Here is a 16737-nt window from a genome sequence, read left to right as displayed (position 1 = left end):
TATAGAATAGAAATTTTTCTTCAAGAACTAATATAAATATTTTATATTTCATGTTTAAAAATGAATGAAGAGTCTTCCAGTCAAGATGGCAGAGTCAGCAGACATGGCTCGCCTCTTCGCACGACGACATCAAAATTACAACTAAAATATAGAACAACCATCACTCGGAACCATCAGAAATCAAGTTGACTGGAAGTCTTACAACTATGGAATTAAAGAAACCACATCCATCCAGACTGGTAGAAGTGGTGCAGACACAGAATGGACTGGTCCCACGCACATGTGTGGTGGATAAAAATTCAGGAGGGACATCTCGGGAGCAAGGAGTGCCACCCCACACCAGGCTCCACAACCCAGGCTGCCAGCAACAGGAAGATAAGTCTCCACAACTTCTGACTGTAAAAAACAGCAGAGATTGAGTCAGTGGAAGAAACTTCTGGAGCCCCAAGCAGTTCCTCTTAGAGAACCCACATACAGACTCACCTACTCAGACTCATTCCCTCTGAGCTCCAGCACCCAGGTAGAAGCTTTGAAAGGCACTAGTGGCATACAGGGCAAAACTGAAGTGTCTGACATCAAGGCGAGCAGAGGCCGTTGTCCTTTTTCTAAACCCTCTGCTCACAGAGCAAACAAGCTGGTGATCTGAGACTCCATTAACACGGCTAACACTGTTTGCCCAGACCTGGGGATCCCCAGAGACTGCGCCCCACCCACTCTGCCCCAACTTACAGACCCACCCAAGCTGCTTTTCATTATGAATGGCTGGTCTTGGCTCATGCTGCACAACTTTCTAAATCCTCTTAAACAAGGAACAGCTGGCCTCAGTGAGCCCCAGGCCTGGCACTAGCAGCAGCCAGCCTAGATTCACAGCTTAGCTTTGCCTGGGAATCTTCACGCCCAGCACAAGTAGCAGCCATCTTAGATTGCTTTAAAGCTCAGGTAGGGTGGCCTCAAGCAAAACCAATTGCGGGGTTGACCTTGCTCTGCACCACCCAGGAAACCCCAGGACCAGTGCACGCAGTGGGCAGCTACAGACCACGTCAGAGCACCACCACCCTGCCCCTGCACAGCTGATCCTCCTCCATAGAGGGCAGAGGTTGGTGGTTAAGTGGTCACAGCCACACAGCTAATCCTTGCAGCTGACTGGCCTTGGTAAATCCCTCCCCTCAATCTGCCAACAGCAAGCACGGTTCAACTACAAGAGGAAGGTGCACCTTGAGTACCCAGCTTGGATGATAGAGGGAGTCTGTGCCACTGGACCTTACAAGACACCTACTAAATTAGGCCATGCTACCAAGACAGGGGGTCAAAGCAGCTCTGCCTAATACACAGAAATGCAGGGAGGCTGCCAAAATGAAGAGACAAAGAAACATGGCCCAAATGGAAGAACAGATCAAAACTCCAGAAGAACAACTAAACAAAATGGAGATAAGCAATCCAGCAGCTGCAGAGTTCAAAACACTGATTATAACGATCCAAGGAACTTAGTGAGGACCCTTCTCCCCAGGGTCTCATTTGGCAACATTCAGAGATATTTTATCATTATGACTTTGGGGGAAAGGGGGCAGAGGATTGTGCTACAGGCATCTAGTGGGTAGAGGCCAGAAATATTTCTGAACATCCTACAATTCACAGGACGGCCACCCACAGTGAAGAATTATCCAACCCAAAATGTCAATAGGGCCAAGGTTGAAAAACCCTGGTTCAGATGTCTGACCTACATTTGATAGATAAATTTAATCATCAGGTATTCTGTGCACCTATTAGTTAATATAATTATTTATGGAACTCTGAACCCTAGACCTAGCGTGCCCTTTCTCAAGCTCTAAACAGAGACAACACACCCTGCTGAGATTGTATTATCCTTTCCATTTTCCCTCCAGCGATTGCTGTGTGGCTCTAAGTTAACATGTCTAAAATGAAGAACCATATTCCTTGCTTATCCTGGAGAGAACGTTGTTTATATAAACTCCAAATGTTTGGAACAAATATCCTTATTCTAATCTTAAGAATTTTTATGTCAAAATGTAGATGACTTTTATATTTTTATTGCTATCTCTCACCTACCCAGCCATAGCCATTTCAACAAATTCCCCATTGTTCCCTTTTCACCTTAATAAAACCTTCTGGAATGACTTTTATTCAAAATTATGCAAAGCTTCATCTTCCAGAATTGTTGGGGGCAGGAAAAGGGAGTTTGAAAGAGCAAAAATGAAATCCAGGCTGCACTGGCCACTGTGGAAGGTAGTATGGTGGTACCTCAGGGAATTAAAAATGGAATTACCTTGGGACCCAGCAACACCATTTATAGGACTATATCCAAAGAAACCCAAAACATTAATTCAAACGAACATAAGCATCCTTACGTTCATTGCAGCATTATTTACAATCACCAAGATATGGAAGCAGTCCAAGTGTCCATCAATAGATGAATAGATAAAACAATTATGGGACGTTTACACAGTGGAATACTACTTAATCGTGAAAAAGAAAGATGTTTCCCTTTGTGATAGTTTGGGTGCACCTGGAGAACATTATGCTTAGTGAAATAAGCCAGTCAGAGAAAGACAAATACTGTATAATTTCACTCCTATGAGGAATCTAATGAACAAACTGAACTAAGTAAAATAGAGACAGACTCATAGATAAAGACCAGGATGACAATTAAGGGGTAGGGGGGAGTTAGGGGTGGAGGGACTGAGCAAAAAGGAAAAAAGGGCTCATGGACCTGGACAACAGTGTGGTGACTGCAGGGGGCACGGGGGGATAAAGGGACTAAATGGTACTGGAAAGAATACAATTGAAAATTGTAATTAAAGTTTAAATTTTAAAAAATAAAAAATATTTTATTTTTTTTAAATGTAGGCTGCACTAAAAATGAACATAATGGAAGGCAGAGACAGGACTGAGGCATTTCATACTGGCCACTCCCCTACATAAAATAATTCAGGTAACTGAAGCACCAAAAAAGATACACAAGAACGAACGGAATAATAGAAAAACAGAATTCACTATCCAGTGTTCATTTGCCACTTGATACTCTTCCTTCTTGTATTCTATTCTATTTGAACCCTTCAAAATATACCCTCTCTCAAGGGCCCTTGCTCTGAAAGTGTAACTTTTCCCAACTGCATAGGACCTATGAGCCGGTTTCTAATACTAGCTCCTCTTTGTGTCAGGCACCCTGACTACATCATAGAATTCCTTCTCACGGGGGCAGGCACTGAGGCCTTTGTTCTGTTAAGCCTTCCAGTTCGCATCCCTGATTATTTTTTCTATTAGATCCACAGAAAACCGAATTAGAAATATGCATTTTGAAATGGCCCAAGCAGTCACACTGATCTTACTCAGTAACCAGTAAGGAGGTTTGGCTCTTAATTGAAAACATTTGCCCTACTCTGCTGATAAACGTTAGGTCAAAGACAACACTGGGGAGTCTTGTCCTTACATGTTTTTGTTTCCCTAATGGGATTTATGCTTACATTCTTTCAGTCACAGCCAAGAGTGGATTCTGAGCCTGAAACTATTTTAAACACAATGTGGCAGCAGTATTCTGTGTACTAACAAGAGTTTTGGAGCTTCAGCCAAGAATAGTAAAATATCTTCCTTCTTACTGTCATTCTCAAAAAAGACTCTCTCCTTTTTTGCTCTTTCTCTCCCCTGCTACGCCTCTCACTTTCGGTATGGAACCCATATTCCCCTGTTATTATTTTTGTTTTGGATGTCTCTGTCAGAGCAAACTCTACATAATAGGCAAAAAATCTTAAACTATGACCCTATCTAGCTTTGCTCCCTGCCAGGGACACATCACAATCAATAAGTGGACTGTCCTGGCATGGTTCCAGTACAGTCTCAGGTGTGTGTTTCCCTGGGGTGGAATCCCAGCTCTGCCATGCATTAGTTGCTACAAACCCTCCTGTATGAAATGGGGCTCTTACTAGTATCCACTTGACGGATTGTTGTTGGGACAAAAACGCACATAAACTGTGTCCCATAGTGTTTGGCACACAAGAATCACTTACAATCTCTATAACTGGAAAGGCCTAGAAAGTAAATTTTTAAAAAACATCTTTGGAATTCTTCGGAGAGGATTCCAAGATGGCTGCAGAGCAGGTGGAGACTACACTCACCTGCTCCCAGTGCCAAACTGGATTTAAGGCTAAATTATAGAGCAATCAACCTGAATAACCAACTGAAGTCTAGCAGAACTGAAATATTATAATGAGGACTTACAGAAGAAGCCATAAAGAAACTGGTAAGAAGGGCAGAGATGAAGAAAGGCTGGCTCCCGCATCCACCAATGTGTGGCAGCTGAGAAGCAGAAGCGTTATCTTGGCTGCAAAACTCCCTCACCTCAGGAGCATGGGGTCTCAAGCCCATGCAAGGACCCCAACTCAAATCAACAGAGCTAGGAAAAGGAGCTTGCACAGCATCTGGTGGTTAAAATCAGTTGGGATACAGTCTGCCTGGAAAAGAAGGGAGTCTGCTAGAGACCCAGATGCCCCCTTCCCTGGGTGGAGCACTCTTATTGTTACAGCAGCAGCCTGGGGAGAAAACAGTCAGGTCCTCCAGCTATTGGAAACACACTCTGCCATGCTCAAGTCCTGAAGAGCTGTCTGCTGGCTGAACCAAGCAGGAGCTTTGCGGAGCTCTTTTCCTGTAGTTTTTGGTGAAGGCTCAGACAGAGATTGAACTATGTAGCTTTGGAGAGGGAACCATTTTTCCCCCTCTCAAGTGCACAGCCATCGAGACCCCTCCCCACCTGTTGAATCACTTCGCCTGCCCTTCTACTCCCTGTGGTCTCACCCTACTGAGTTCTATCATGCAAGGGGATCAGAGTGCCATGCAGAGCTAGAACTGTTAAAGCACATCTCCCAGGGAGACTTTCATCCAGGAATCTGATGGGCGGGAGGTGAGCTGTATAGCTACATTGCATGGGGCTGGGGCACCGCTCCTATCTCCCCTGCAAGCTCAGCATGCATTGTTTCCCCAGTGAGGAACTCCTTGGACCTATCTTTATAGCAGCTGGGGGCCCTACCATGCTGAGCTCAGCTTGGTGGGGGTGGGAGGGAGTGCTGCTTGGAGTTGGGACATTGAGAGTACATCTCCTTCGGAGGCTATTGTCTGGGACCTGGACAAAGTGCTTGGCGCATTCCTGTGGACTTGGTCAGCACCACCCCCAACAGGAGAGTCTTTTGATCTGTCTTCCTGAGCCTTGGTGGCTCTGCCCTGCTGAGCTTGCTCCTGCAGAGGGAACAGCTGGCTGTATCCAACCTGAACCTGCAGTATGCTCCCCCTGAGGGAGCTGGAATTGGAGACTCTAGCAGAGTTGCCTAGCCCTACCAACGTCGCAACTGTGGAAGAGTCTGTGGGTGGAGGCAAGCCTGGGCCCACTCAATAGTCTTTCTTTGGGAGCCTCTAGAGGAAGACCAGGCAACCTCAAAGGGAGGCAGGGTAGGTGACAGGTAGAGGTAGACTACAGGGAGCCTTGGACCTTTTACAGAACTGCCCCCAATTCTAAGCTATAGGAAGTCAACCCTTGTACACAGATTGGCTCCTCCCAGGCACACCCAGGCTCAGTAGATGCAGCCAGAAACAGTGAATAGCATGGTAGCTCCAGATAGGTAGCCCAAGGTGGGTTACACACGATGTCTGACATCGACTGGTACCTGAACCCCACCCAAGTGAACCCAGAGCCAACATGACCAGAGGTAGGCTTCAGACAACACCGGAGCTTGACCCAACTAACCACACAAGTAGCTCACCTAAAGGGGTATTCTGGCAAGCACCGGACCATGCTGGGAACAACTCTGTCTCAGGGGGCAGCCCCTGAACAGGAATTCATATATGGGATCTAGATTTATCCTTACTCAGCCAGCCTAAAGGGTTAACCCCACCCATGTAGGTTTCAAGAGCATTCAAGACTCAGCTATAGCCCTGGATGGTATGGCTCAGTTGGTTGGGCACTGTCTTATAGACCAAAGGATCGTGGGTTTGATCCCTGGTCAGGGCACATGTCTGGGTTGTGGGTTCAGTCCCCAGTGGGGCATATATGAAAGGCACTCAATCGCTGTTTCTCTCTTAAATCAATGTTTCTCCATGTCTCTTTCTTTACCCCTTCCCCTCTCTCGAAACCCTCTCTCCCTTCCTCTCTCTCTAAAAGCAATGAAAAAATGTCCTCAGGTGAGGACAAAAAATAATAATAATAATTTTACAAAGACTCAACTACAGCAGGAGAGTGCACATAACTCACAGGAAACAGTCCTGGAATAGTGAACTTAGGTGATCAGGAAGATTATGCTACTGAGCCCAACAAGACACCTACATCACAAAGCCATCATAAGAAGTTTGGGAGTTGGAGCAGATCTAATACATAGAGAAAAAATGGAGGGGGGGAATGTTCCCCTAATGAAAGAACAAGAAAAAATCCAAGAACAAGAATTAAATGAAATGGAAGCAAGCAAGATACCAGATGCAGAGTTTAAAACAATGGTTACAAGGATGCTCAAGGACCATAGAGGAAGAATGGATGATCTCAGTAAACTTAAAGAGACAGTAAGCATTAAAAAGAACATAGAAACCATATAAAATAACCAGTCATAAATGAAAAATACAGTATCTGAAATGAAGAATACACTAACGGCAGGTTACATGAAGCAGAGGATCAAATCGGCAATATAGAGAACAAGATAACACTAAGTACCCAGGCAGAGCATCAAAAAGAAAAAAATATATTTTTTAATTTTAAAAAGTCTTAGGGACCTTCGGGACAACATCAAGTGTAACAACTCCTGATTCATAGGGGTGAAAGAAAGAAGAGAGTAAGCAAGGCATCGAGGATCTATTTGATGAAAAAATGGCTGAAAACTTCCTTAACCACATGAAGGGAAAAGTCACACAAGTTCAGGAAGCACAGAGAGTCCCAATCAAGATGAACCCAAAGAGACTAACCTACACCAAGACACATCATAATTAAAATGGCAAAGGTTAAAGACAAGAAGAGAATGTTGATAGAGACAGTAACCTACAATGGCACTCCCATAAAGCTCTTGGCTGATTTCTCAAGAGAAACACTTCAAACCAGAAGGGATTGGCATGAAATTATTTAAAGTGATGAAAAGCAAGGACCTAAAATGAACTACTTTACCTAACAAGTCTATCATTTAAAATTGAAGGTGAAATAAAAAAATAAAAAACTAAAGGAGTTCATTACCACCAAACCAGTATTGCAAGTAATGTTAAAGAGTCTGCTTTAAGAAGAATAACAAAGAAAAAAAATAGAGAAAGAACATAGATATAAAGAATAAAATGGTATAAAAAAATAAGTACCTGTCAATAATAACCCTAAATGCAAATGAATTAAATGCTCCAATCAAAAGACATAGGTAGCTAAATGGATAAGGAAACAGAACCCATGCTGTCTACAAGACACCCAACTCAGTACAAAAGATTTACACAAAGACTGATAGTGAAGGGATAGAAAAAAATATTCCATGCAAATAGAAGTGAAAGAAAGGCTGGGGTAGCAATGCATCAGACAAAATAGACTTCAAAACAAAACCACAAGAGACAAAGAAGGTCACTCCATGGTACTAAAGAGATCAATCCAACAAGAGGATATAATGCTTGTAAACACATATGCACCCAACATATGAGCACCTAAGTATATAAAGAAAATTCTGGTGAACATTAAGGGAGAGATCAACAGCAAAATAGTCACAGACTGGGATTTTAACACCCCACTGTCATCAATAGACATATGTTTCAGACAGAAAAATCAAGGCAACAGCAACACTGGACTGGATGGATTTAATTGATAGTTATAGAACAATTCACCCCAAAGCAGCAGAGTATACATTCTTCTTAAGTGCATATAGAACATTCTCAAAGATAGACCACATGTTAGGGCACAAAATAAGTCTTAATAAATTCAAGAAGATTGAAATCATATCAGAAAGAATAATTTTTAAAATGATTCCATTTAGTATTGCAACAACAAAAAAATTAAGCTACTTAGGAATAAATTTAACCAAAGAGGTAAAAGACCTGTACTCAGAAAATTATAAGATACTGAGGAAGATACAAATAAGTGCAAGCATATACCATGTTCATGGTTAGGAAAAATTAACATCATTAAAATCTCCATACTACACAAAGGAATCTACAGATTCAACAGAATTCCTATGAAAATGCCAATAGCATACCTCCCAGGTCTATAACAAATATTCCAAAAATTTATATGGAACCACAAAAGACCCCTAATAGCCTCAGCAATCTTAGGAAGGAAGAACAAAGTTGGAAGTATCATACTACCTGATATCAAATTATAATACAAGGTCACAGTAATCAAAACAGCCTGGTCCTGGCACAAAACCAGGCATATAGATCAATGCAACAAAATAGAAAGCACAAAAATAAACTGATGCCATCCATTATGGCCAATTAATATTTGACAAATGAAGCAAGAACATACAATGGAATAAGACAGTTTTTCAATAAGTGGTGTTGGGAAAACTGGACACATACATGCAAAAAAATGAAACTAGCCCACCACTTTACACCATATACAAAAATCAACTCAAACTAAAGACCTAAATGTTAAGTCATGAAGCCATAAAAATCCTAGAAGAAAATATAGGCAGTAAAATCTCAGACATTTCTCGTAGCAATATTTTTGTTGACGTATCTCCTCAGGCAAGAGAAACAAAGGAATAAATAAACAAAATAGAACTACATCAAACTAAAATGTCACCCAAGGACATTCTTTCACTGCTTTTAGAGAGAGAAGGGAGAGAGGATTTAGAGAAAGGGGGAGGGGCAGAGAAACAGACAGAAACATTGATGTGAATGGAAAACACATTTTCCAATGATACATCTGATAAGGGGTTATATTCCAAAATATATAAAGAACTTATATAGCTCAACACAAAGAAAACAAACAACCCAATTAAGAAATGGGCAAAGGGCCTAAATAGACACTTCTCCAAGGAGGACATATAGGTGGCCAATAGACATATGAAAAAATACTCAACATCAATAATTAGCAGAGAGATACAAATTAAAACCACAATAAGATATCACTTCACACCTGCCAGAATGACTATTATCAATAAATCAACAAACAACAAGTGCTGGCAAGGATGTGGAGAAAGGGGAACCCTCTTACATTGTTGGTGGGAATGCAGCCTGGTGCAGCCACTGGGGAAAGCAGTGTGGAGTTACCTCAAAAAATTAGAAATGTAACTGCCTTTTGACGCAGGAGTCCCACTTCTGGGAATATATCCAAAGAAACCAGAAACACTAATTTGAAAGAATGCATGCATCTCTATGTTCATTGCAGCATTATTTACAATAGCCAAGATCTTGAAACAGCTCAAGTGCCCATTAATGAGTGGATAAAAATGCTTTGGTACATTTATACAATGAAATACTACTTGGCCATAAAAAAGAAGGAACTCTTACTTTTTGTGGCAGCATGGATGGACCTGGAGACTATGCTAAATGAAATAAGTCAGTGAGTGAAAGACAAGTACTGTACCATATACTCTCACTTATATGTGGAATCTAATGAACAAAATAAACTGATGAACAAAATAGAAACAGAGGCATGGATACATGGAATAGACTCATGGCTGTCAGAGGGGTGGGGTGTTGGGGGGCTGGATGAAAGAAGGTGAATGGATTGAGCAAAAAATCAAGTATAAAACACACAGACACAGACAACAGTGTGGTGATAGCCAGAGGGAAAGGCAGGTGGGTGGAGGTGGAGGTGGAGGTGGGCAAAGGGGGGATAAATGAGGATGCAAACAGACTTTTTTTGGACCGTGGGCACAGGATGCCGTGTGCAGATGATGTTTTATTGAGTTGTACACTTGAAACCTATATGGTTATGTGAACCAATGTCACCCCAATACAATCAATTTTTTAAAAATTGAAAGAATGGTTTTCACTGGAAATATTGTAGAACTCTTATAAATTCAATTTCTTAATAGGAATATATTGATCTTCTTAGGATATCAATTTACTACTACAAATGCTAAGGTGTTACAGAAAAAGATGAGTTTTTCATGTAAAACATCTGTTCTCTTATTTCAATACTAAATAACCATAAAGACTTTGAAAGGCAACGTTACCAGTGATGTATTACGCGGGCCTACAACAAGTGTTCATTGAACCAGTTTTTGAAATGACACCTCAATTTCTTTCCCTTTGAAAAGAGGATACCCTCCTTCGATGAAAAATTCAAAAACTCAAATTCAAAATTCAAAGAACTTGAATAACACTCCCGTGTTTTGTCTAGCCTGTCAAGCTTACAACACACCGTGCGCACTGCAATATTTTATGTTTACATCTTAAAGTTGCATTGACCCAGGAAAACTATCACTCTCCTTCTCCTTCACCTACTTCCATCTTAATGTCGTAGTTCTGGCCGAGGACACTCTCTATGAGGTCTTTGATAGTTCGGTCGGAGGCCAGCTGGGCCTCAGACTGCAGCGAGGCGATGATCTCCTCTATGGACGTCGGGGCCACTCGCACGGGCAGCGGGGTCTGCAGTGCGGCCTCCGGCCCGTCGCATGGCTGGGCAGTCTCGCCGTCTGTTTTGGAAAATGACCTGGCCGTGCCCTCGCGCGCGTAGCCGGTGCTAATCCTCACTCTCCTCCGCGGGGGGGCGGCCTCCGCCTCGCCGTCCTCACTGGAAATCGAGAGGCTCTTCCTCGCTTTGGCGGAGCGGGCCTCGGCGGACTCAGCCGGCTCCTGCTTGGCGTCGCGCCCCGGGGTCGGATCGAGGACGGGCATCGCACCTGAGAGCTTCAGGCTCCTCCGGCCCCCGGGCGCCCCGGGTTTTCTGCTTGGTGCAGGCGGCGGCATCAGGACCAGCGGTCTAGACGTGCCGGCGCTGGTGGCGATGACCGGCAGCTTCTTCGGGAGCCGGTGCCGGAGAAACGCGGAGCTCCGCAAGTAGAAGTCCTGGGGGCGAAACAGCTGGGGTTTCCCGGGCGCAGCCCCCTCTCTCCCGCCAGGGGGACGCATTGCACCTCGGAGCGCCTGCTGCAGTAGGGCCGCAGCCCGAGGGGACCCTGACGGGTCCTGGGGCCCAGCACGGAAAACTCTCCCCTTCTTCCCAGCCTGAGCCGGGCCAGGGTCCTGGAGGCCGCAGACGGAGACTTCATCCACAGCCGGCTTAGAGGCCAACCTCTGCTTGAATTGGAGAAAATCCTTTTTCGTCTCCTGGCGAACCTTCTCAAGCTCTTTAAAGATGTACGATTCTTCCTTGTAGTTCAGTCCAAAGTGCTTTGAAATCGTGGACATCTTAACTAATTTTCCCTGTGAAATAACAATATATTAACAAATAACACAAAAGTTCTGTTGACAAAATTCCAACTCAAAAATAACATCATAGCGGAATGCTCACTGTGCTCACTGAGACACCAGTGGGTGGTATGAGTTTATATCATTTTAAAACGAACTACTGACCTTTAGACAGGAACCATGAAAAACCTTTAAAGTCTTGTGTAAAGGCTTTTTTTACAGTGGGCGTTTCTGGAACGCCTATTGAATTTATTGTAACATTTCTTTCGACTGTAGTGTCCCTCTCCCATGGGACACAGAGACCATGGGACACATAGGCACAGAAAACCTCAAGTGATCCTGGCAGGACAGCACTTTTCACTCCCTTCTCCAGCCAATCCTAGGGTCTCCATCGCTTACCGGGCCCCCTGCTTCCCTCGGTGCATCACCTGAGCTATAGCAGCCACAGGGTAGGCTGCATGAACAAAAACTTTTAATTTTACTAAGGACATAAAAGAAAGACTCAGCCAAATAAATTTTTTAAAAAGAGTTAGCTCTGATCGGGTGGCACAGTTGGTTGGAACGTCATCCTGTACACCAAAGGGCTGCAGGTTTGATTCTTGGTTAGGGTGCATACCTAGGCTGAGGGTTTGATCACCATTTGGGTCCTGTACAGGAGGCGACCAGTCATGTTCCTTTCTCCCATCGATGTTTCTCTCTCTCTATCTACCTCTGTCTCTCTAAAATCAGTTTTTTAAAAAATATCCTCTGGTGAGGATATAAAAATAACAATAAAATAGACAGTTAATATTCCTTGCTGAGGAGACCAAATATTTTAATTATATCAGATCTTCCCAAAATACTGTATTAGTTTAATGCCATCGTAATCAACATCTAAAAATGATATTCTTGAACTTTGGAAAGTAATTCTAAATTCATTTAAAATAATAAACAGGGCAGATCAGCCAAATTTTTGAAAAAGGAAACGACAAAGCACTTGGGCAACAAGATAATTAAAATTTACCCAGATACAAGAATTAAAATCAAAACACTGCTGCTAGAATCAACATATAGACTGAGTGAGCAAAAGAATTAAGAATAATATGGCTTATATTATAAAGACAGCATTATATTGGTCATAAAAGCAGAAGTATTAATAAATTGTGCTCAAATGGTTGACCATAGTATAGAAGGATAAGAAAGGGAATTACACTTCATTTTATGCTATGCTTCAAAATACAGTGGATTTAAGACTTAGATGTGAAAAATATTTTTTTAGTTTACTTTGCATTCTTAGCTTAGCACTTATCCACATTTCCTGGTTCAATTTCTTTATACCAATTCCTAAAAGAATTATTTTTACAATTAAATATCTTCACTTGTCAAACTTGTCATGTAGTATGTGAAATAGGAAGAAAACATCCTATTTAGCCTTAAATATAGTTATAATACATAATCTCCAAAATATCCATTTCTGGTTCTCAAACCCAAGACCCTCCTACATGACAGAGCTCTCACGTTGGAATCAGCAGGAATGCTTTCTCTACGCAGCTCCACCACTGACCAAAGTGTAGGCAATCCAATTCTATCTGTAACAAGATTTCTTATTAAAAAGTGAAAACAATCTTTTGCCTCATTTCCAGGCCATAGTATATGAACATTAGAAATGATTTCTAGAGTCCTTAAGGAAGTTTTCTTATTTAAAAAATGCTGCATAATCCTCCTCATAGTGTTTGGCTGTTATTGTTTGCAGAGGTGGTAATAGGTCCATACTGACACCATCTGCATTTCTTCCTATAAAACATTAAAAGGTAGTACCTGGAACAGAACACAGACCAGAAACACATTAATACCTGATGAGAATTTGACTTGACCCTCCCAACTGCACTTCTCTTTTGTTTCTTAGTTCCTGCGTTGTAGTCCCTTCCCAACTTCTCCCAGGCTTATGATTTGCTATTGAAGTTGAACAAGTGTTCATTGTTCAACATTTCTCAGTACATTCTCTCAAGTTCTTCATCAGAAAGTTGTTCTTTATATGAAAAAAATAAACCAGAAGGAAATAGAACTTCTATGTTTAAGAGGAACTTGTATTATATTTTCAAAATAGGTGGTATCCTAATGCTAAATGGGCCAGTCCATCAAAGCGTGGTACTTTACAGCCCCCACCTACCCACCTCTCAACACTGGAAAACATGTAAAATCATTTTTAAATGTCCAATCACATAGGAAAAATAACATGGTCTCTCTTTTTTCTTTAATTTCTTTAACAATTTCTTTAAAAGAAAGAAGTTAGGTCAGGTTTGGAGATACTCAAGGGAAAATAATGTAGCCACCCAGAAAAGAGAAAGTATCAATCTACATAAGATATCAAGCCTGCTGCTTGCAATCCCAGTTGATTAAGTTTATGCTATACTTTAAAATGGGACAGGGTGTGCTTGAAATCTTTGCAATCTGAGGAGTAATTTCATTCTCCTCTCTCTTCCTAATTATTGGGACTCTATGCCTTTTCCTTCCTGCTCTCCCAAGAGGTTCTGACTACCTGAGCAATGAGGTAGTCCGAAAGGCCAAGAGCTACGTTTCTCTCCTGTCCCACAAGGTCTGCTCAGACATCAGGAGGAAGCTCACTGGCCAAAAATTGCTAAAGGTCCAGGGAGGACTACCTGCACGAATGCTCTAGACCCTGGAATAGGTTGCTCTCTGGTCTGGCAGGTGTGGCTGCTCCTCCTATTAGAACAGAAGATCCAAAACTCTATTTTAGACTCTAACTAATATAGAAACAAATGGAGCAGACCACAGATGACGTGGCTGCAAGCTATATGAATACTTCACACAAGGAAATGATTTCTCCATATGTTCAGCCTAGTTTACAGAGTAATACACTGGAAAGGATTACCAGAGTCATACGTTGGGAATGGAGCCAAAGGCTCCACTGGTTATACAAATTACTTCACCTTGACCTCCTCTACTATATGGTCATGGGCACCTCAGTGGGAAGGGTGGCCCACTAAGGACAAGATTTACGTTCTCTTGGGTCCATTGCCAAATATCACCTCAATTCACTCCCTAAACACACCAACATCAACTTTCAATACACCAAAAGAAAAGTTCCAAAAGAAACATTAAGCTCAAGGACAGTTTATCTTATCTAGTAAATATCATCAGCATTGCAAGAAAAATGAAAATATTCTGAAAACAATATTTGCTTTTGATGTATCAGTGGTAGAAACAAGATTTCTTTGTGCACTGATTATAATTTATGAGAAAGTCTAAAAGGAAATATGCAAAGATTTTAACAATTTTGCTAAGAAAGTGGGGTAACAGTATTTTTTCCTACTCTTCACACTTTCTATAATACTGATTTTACCATCTTTGATCCTAATAATATCAATAATAATAATAATAGGAAATAACACATATTATGCTGGTTTAAAATGATATAGAAAATAGAGCCCTGGCTAGTGTGGCTCAGTGGACTGAGTGCCCGCTGGACTGTGAAGCGAAGGGTCGCTGGTTTGACTCCCAGTCAGGGCACATGCCTGGGTTGCAGGCCAGGTCCCCAGTAGGGGATGCACAAGAGGAAATCACACATCGATGTTTCTCTCCCTGTCCTTCTCCCTCCCTTCCCCTCTCTCTAAAATAAATAAATAAATAAATAAATAAATAAATAAATAAATAAAATCTTCAAAAAGAAAATAGAGAAAAGCTGTTTTCAAACTCAGGAAATAACTTTTTCTGAACTATTCAGAACCCAAAGAAATTTCAGTAAAAGCTCTTTATCATTCTGGCCAGAAGAATCAGAGAAAAACTCTCAGGCAGCAACCACCACAGAGGAGTGAGAGAGAAATCCCAGAGGAGAGAGAGCCAGAGAGAGTAATTTCCCAATTCTATGTCTAAACACCACACAAGTCTAGACTGACCTCTGAACCATGCATATGTGGGAAAATCTCAAAGAAACACAGCAAGGCCTTAAAGAGCTGAAATGAGATTTAGCTGAACATACCTCCAACTGCAAAGAGTAAGATAGAGTTTATAATGACTCTAGACTAGTGAAGTCTGCTAAACAAAGAAAAAATTAACATTCTTCAGAGGAATACAACAGAACCAAGAGTCTATACAACAAAACATTCACAGTGTCTGGGGTATAACCAAAAAGTACTTGACATAAAGAAATCTAGGAAAGTCTGACCCATTTTCAAGGGCAAAGATAATGAACAGATGGCCGTCCAGAGATGACCCAGATGTTGCAATTATTAAATGAGGACGTTAAGGCAGTTATTATAACTATGCTCCATGAAGTAAAGGAAATATACTAAAGATGACTAAAAGGATATAAAATCTTAACAGAAAAATAAAAATAGAAATAAAAATATTATATCTGAAAAATAATATTATTTTCAATAAAAATTTGACTAGCAAAATGGAGATGTCAGAGTCAGTGAACAAGAAGATAAATCAACAGAAATTATCAAATATTTAAAAGAGAGAAAAAAAAACTTTAAAACCAAAATCCTCAGAGCTATGTAAGACAGCATCACAACCTTTAACAAATGGGTAGTCTGTATCCCAAAAGGAGAGGGGGGAATGGGGTGGAAAAATATTTGAAGAAATGATGTCTGAGAACATCCCAAATTTGGAGAAATACATATGTTTATAGACTCAAGAAGCTCATTACATTCCATAGGATAAAGTCAAAGAAAACCACATGTAAACTTCTGGAAACCAAAGACAAAGATAACGTACTGAAAGCACACAGAGACAAACAACAACACATTATTTATAGGAAAAACATTCACAATGTCCAGGATATAACCAAATGACCGTAAACTTCTCATCAAACATCACTGAGACCAAAAGACAGTAAAACAAGATTTGTAACATACCAAAAGACCAAAAAAAAAAAAACAAAAAAAAAAACCTATCAGCCAGAGTTATATAGCTAACAAGCATATTCTTTAAAAAACAAAGGCGAAATGAAGACAGAAAAAGACTTACAAGCAAATTAGAACTTCAAGAAAAGCTAAAAAAGTTCTTCAGGCTGAAGAGAAATTGTACCAGAGGAAAACTGAATCTTCAGAAATAAGTGAAGAAGATCAGAAATGGAAACTATCTGGGTATGTTGAAAAGACATTCTTTATCTTGTTTTTAAAATTGTATAAAAATTACATTTTTTGTGGGATCTTTGTATACACAGATGTAATGCATAACAACCAACAAAAAGACTGGGATGGGGTGGATGAGAGAACTATGGTTTTAAGTTTCTGCATTTTATGTAAACTAGTTCAATATTAAGTCTAGGCTGTGAAATAAGGATGTATATTATAATTCCTAGAGAAACATATTTTTTTATTTTATTGATTGATTTTAGAGAGAGGAAGAGGAGAAGAAAGAAACATTGATGTGTTGTTCCACACTTTTATGTGTTCATTGGTTGCTTCTTGTATGTGCCCT

The 16737-nt window shown here is 41.1% G+C and overlaps 1 protein-coding gene across 1 annotated transcript in view; it reads right to left on the bottom strand.

The window, feature by feature from the left end:
• The window catches only part of TTC6 (tetratricopeptide repeat domain 6), a 184248-nt gene extending 172938 nt beyond the window's left edge, over nucleotides 1-11310 (bottom strand). The window contains exon 1 of the mRNA XM_054575999.1: nucleotides 10405-11310. Coding sequence (XP_054431974.1) covers nucleotides 10405-11310 — 906 coding nt within the window. The remainder of the gene's footprint in view (nucleotides 1-10404) is intronic.
• Between the last annotated feature and the right edge of the window lie 5427 nt (nucleotides 11311-16737).

Source organism: Pteronotus mesoamericanus, unplaced genomic scaffold (assembly GCF_021234165.1).
Source record: "Pteronotus mesoamericanus isolate MK-2021 breed Mesoamerican mustached bat unplaced genomic scaffold, CSHL_Meso_final contig_100, whole genome shotgun sequence".
Classification (NCBI taxonomy): Eukaryota; Metazoa; Chordata; class Mammalia; order Chiroptera; family Mormoopidae; genus Pteronotus; species Pteronotus mesoamericanus.
Note: the sequence above shows the minus strand (reverse complement) of the source record. Positions and strands in the feature narration are given on the sequence as shown.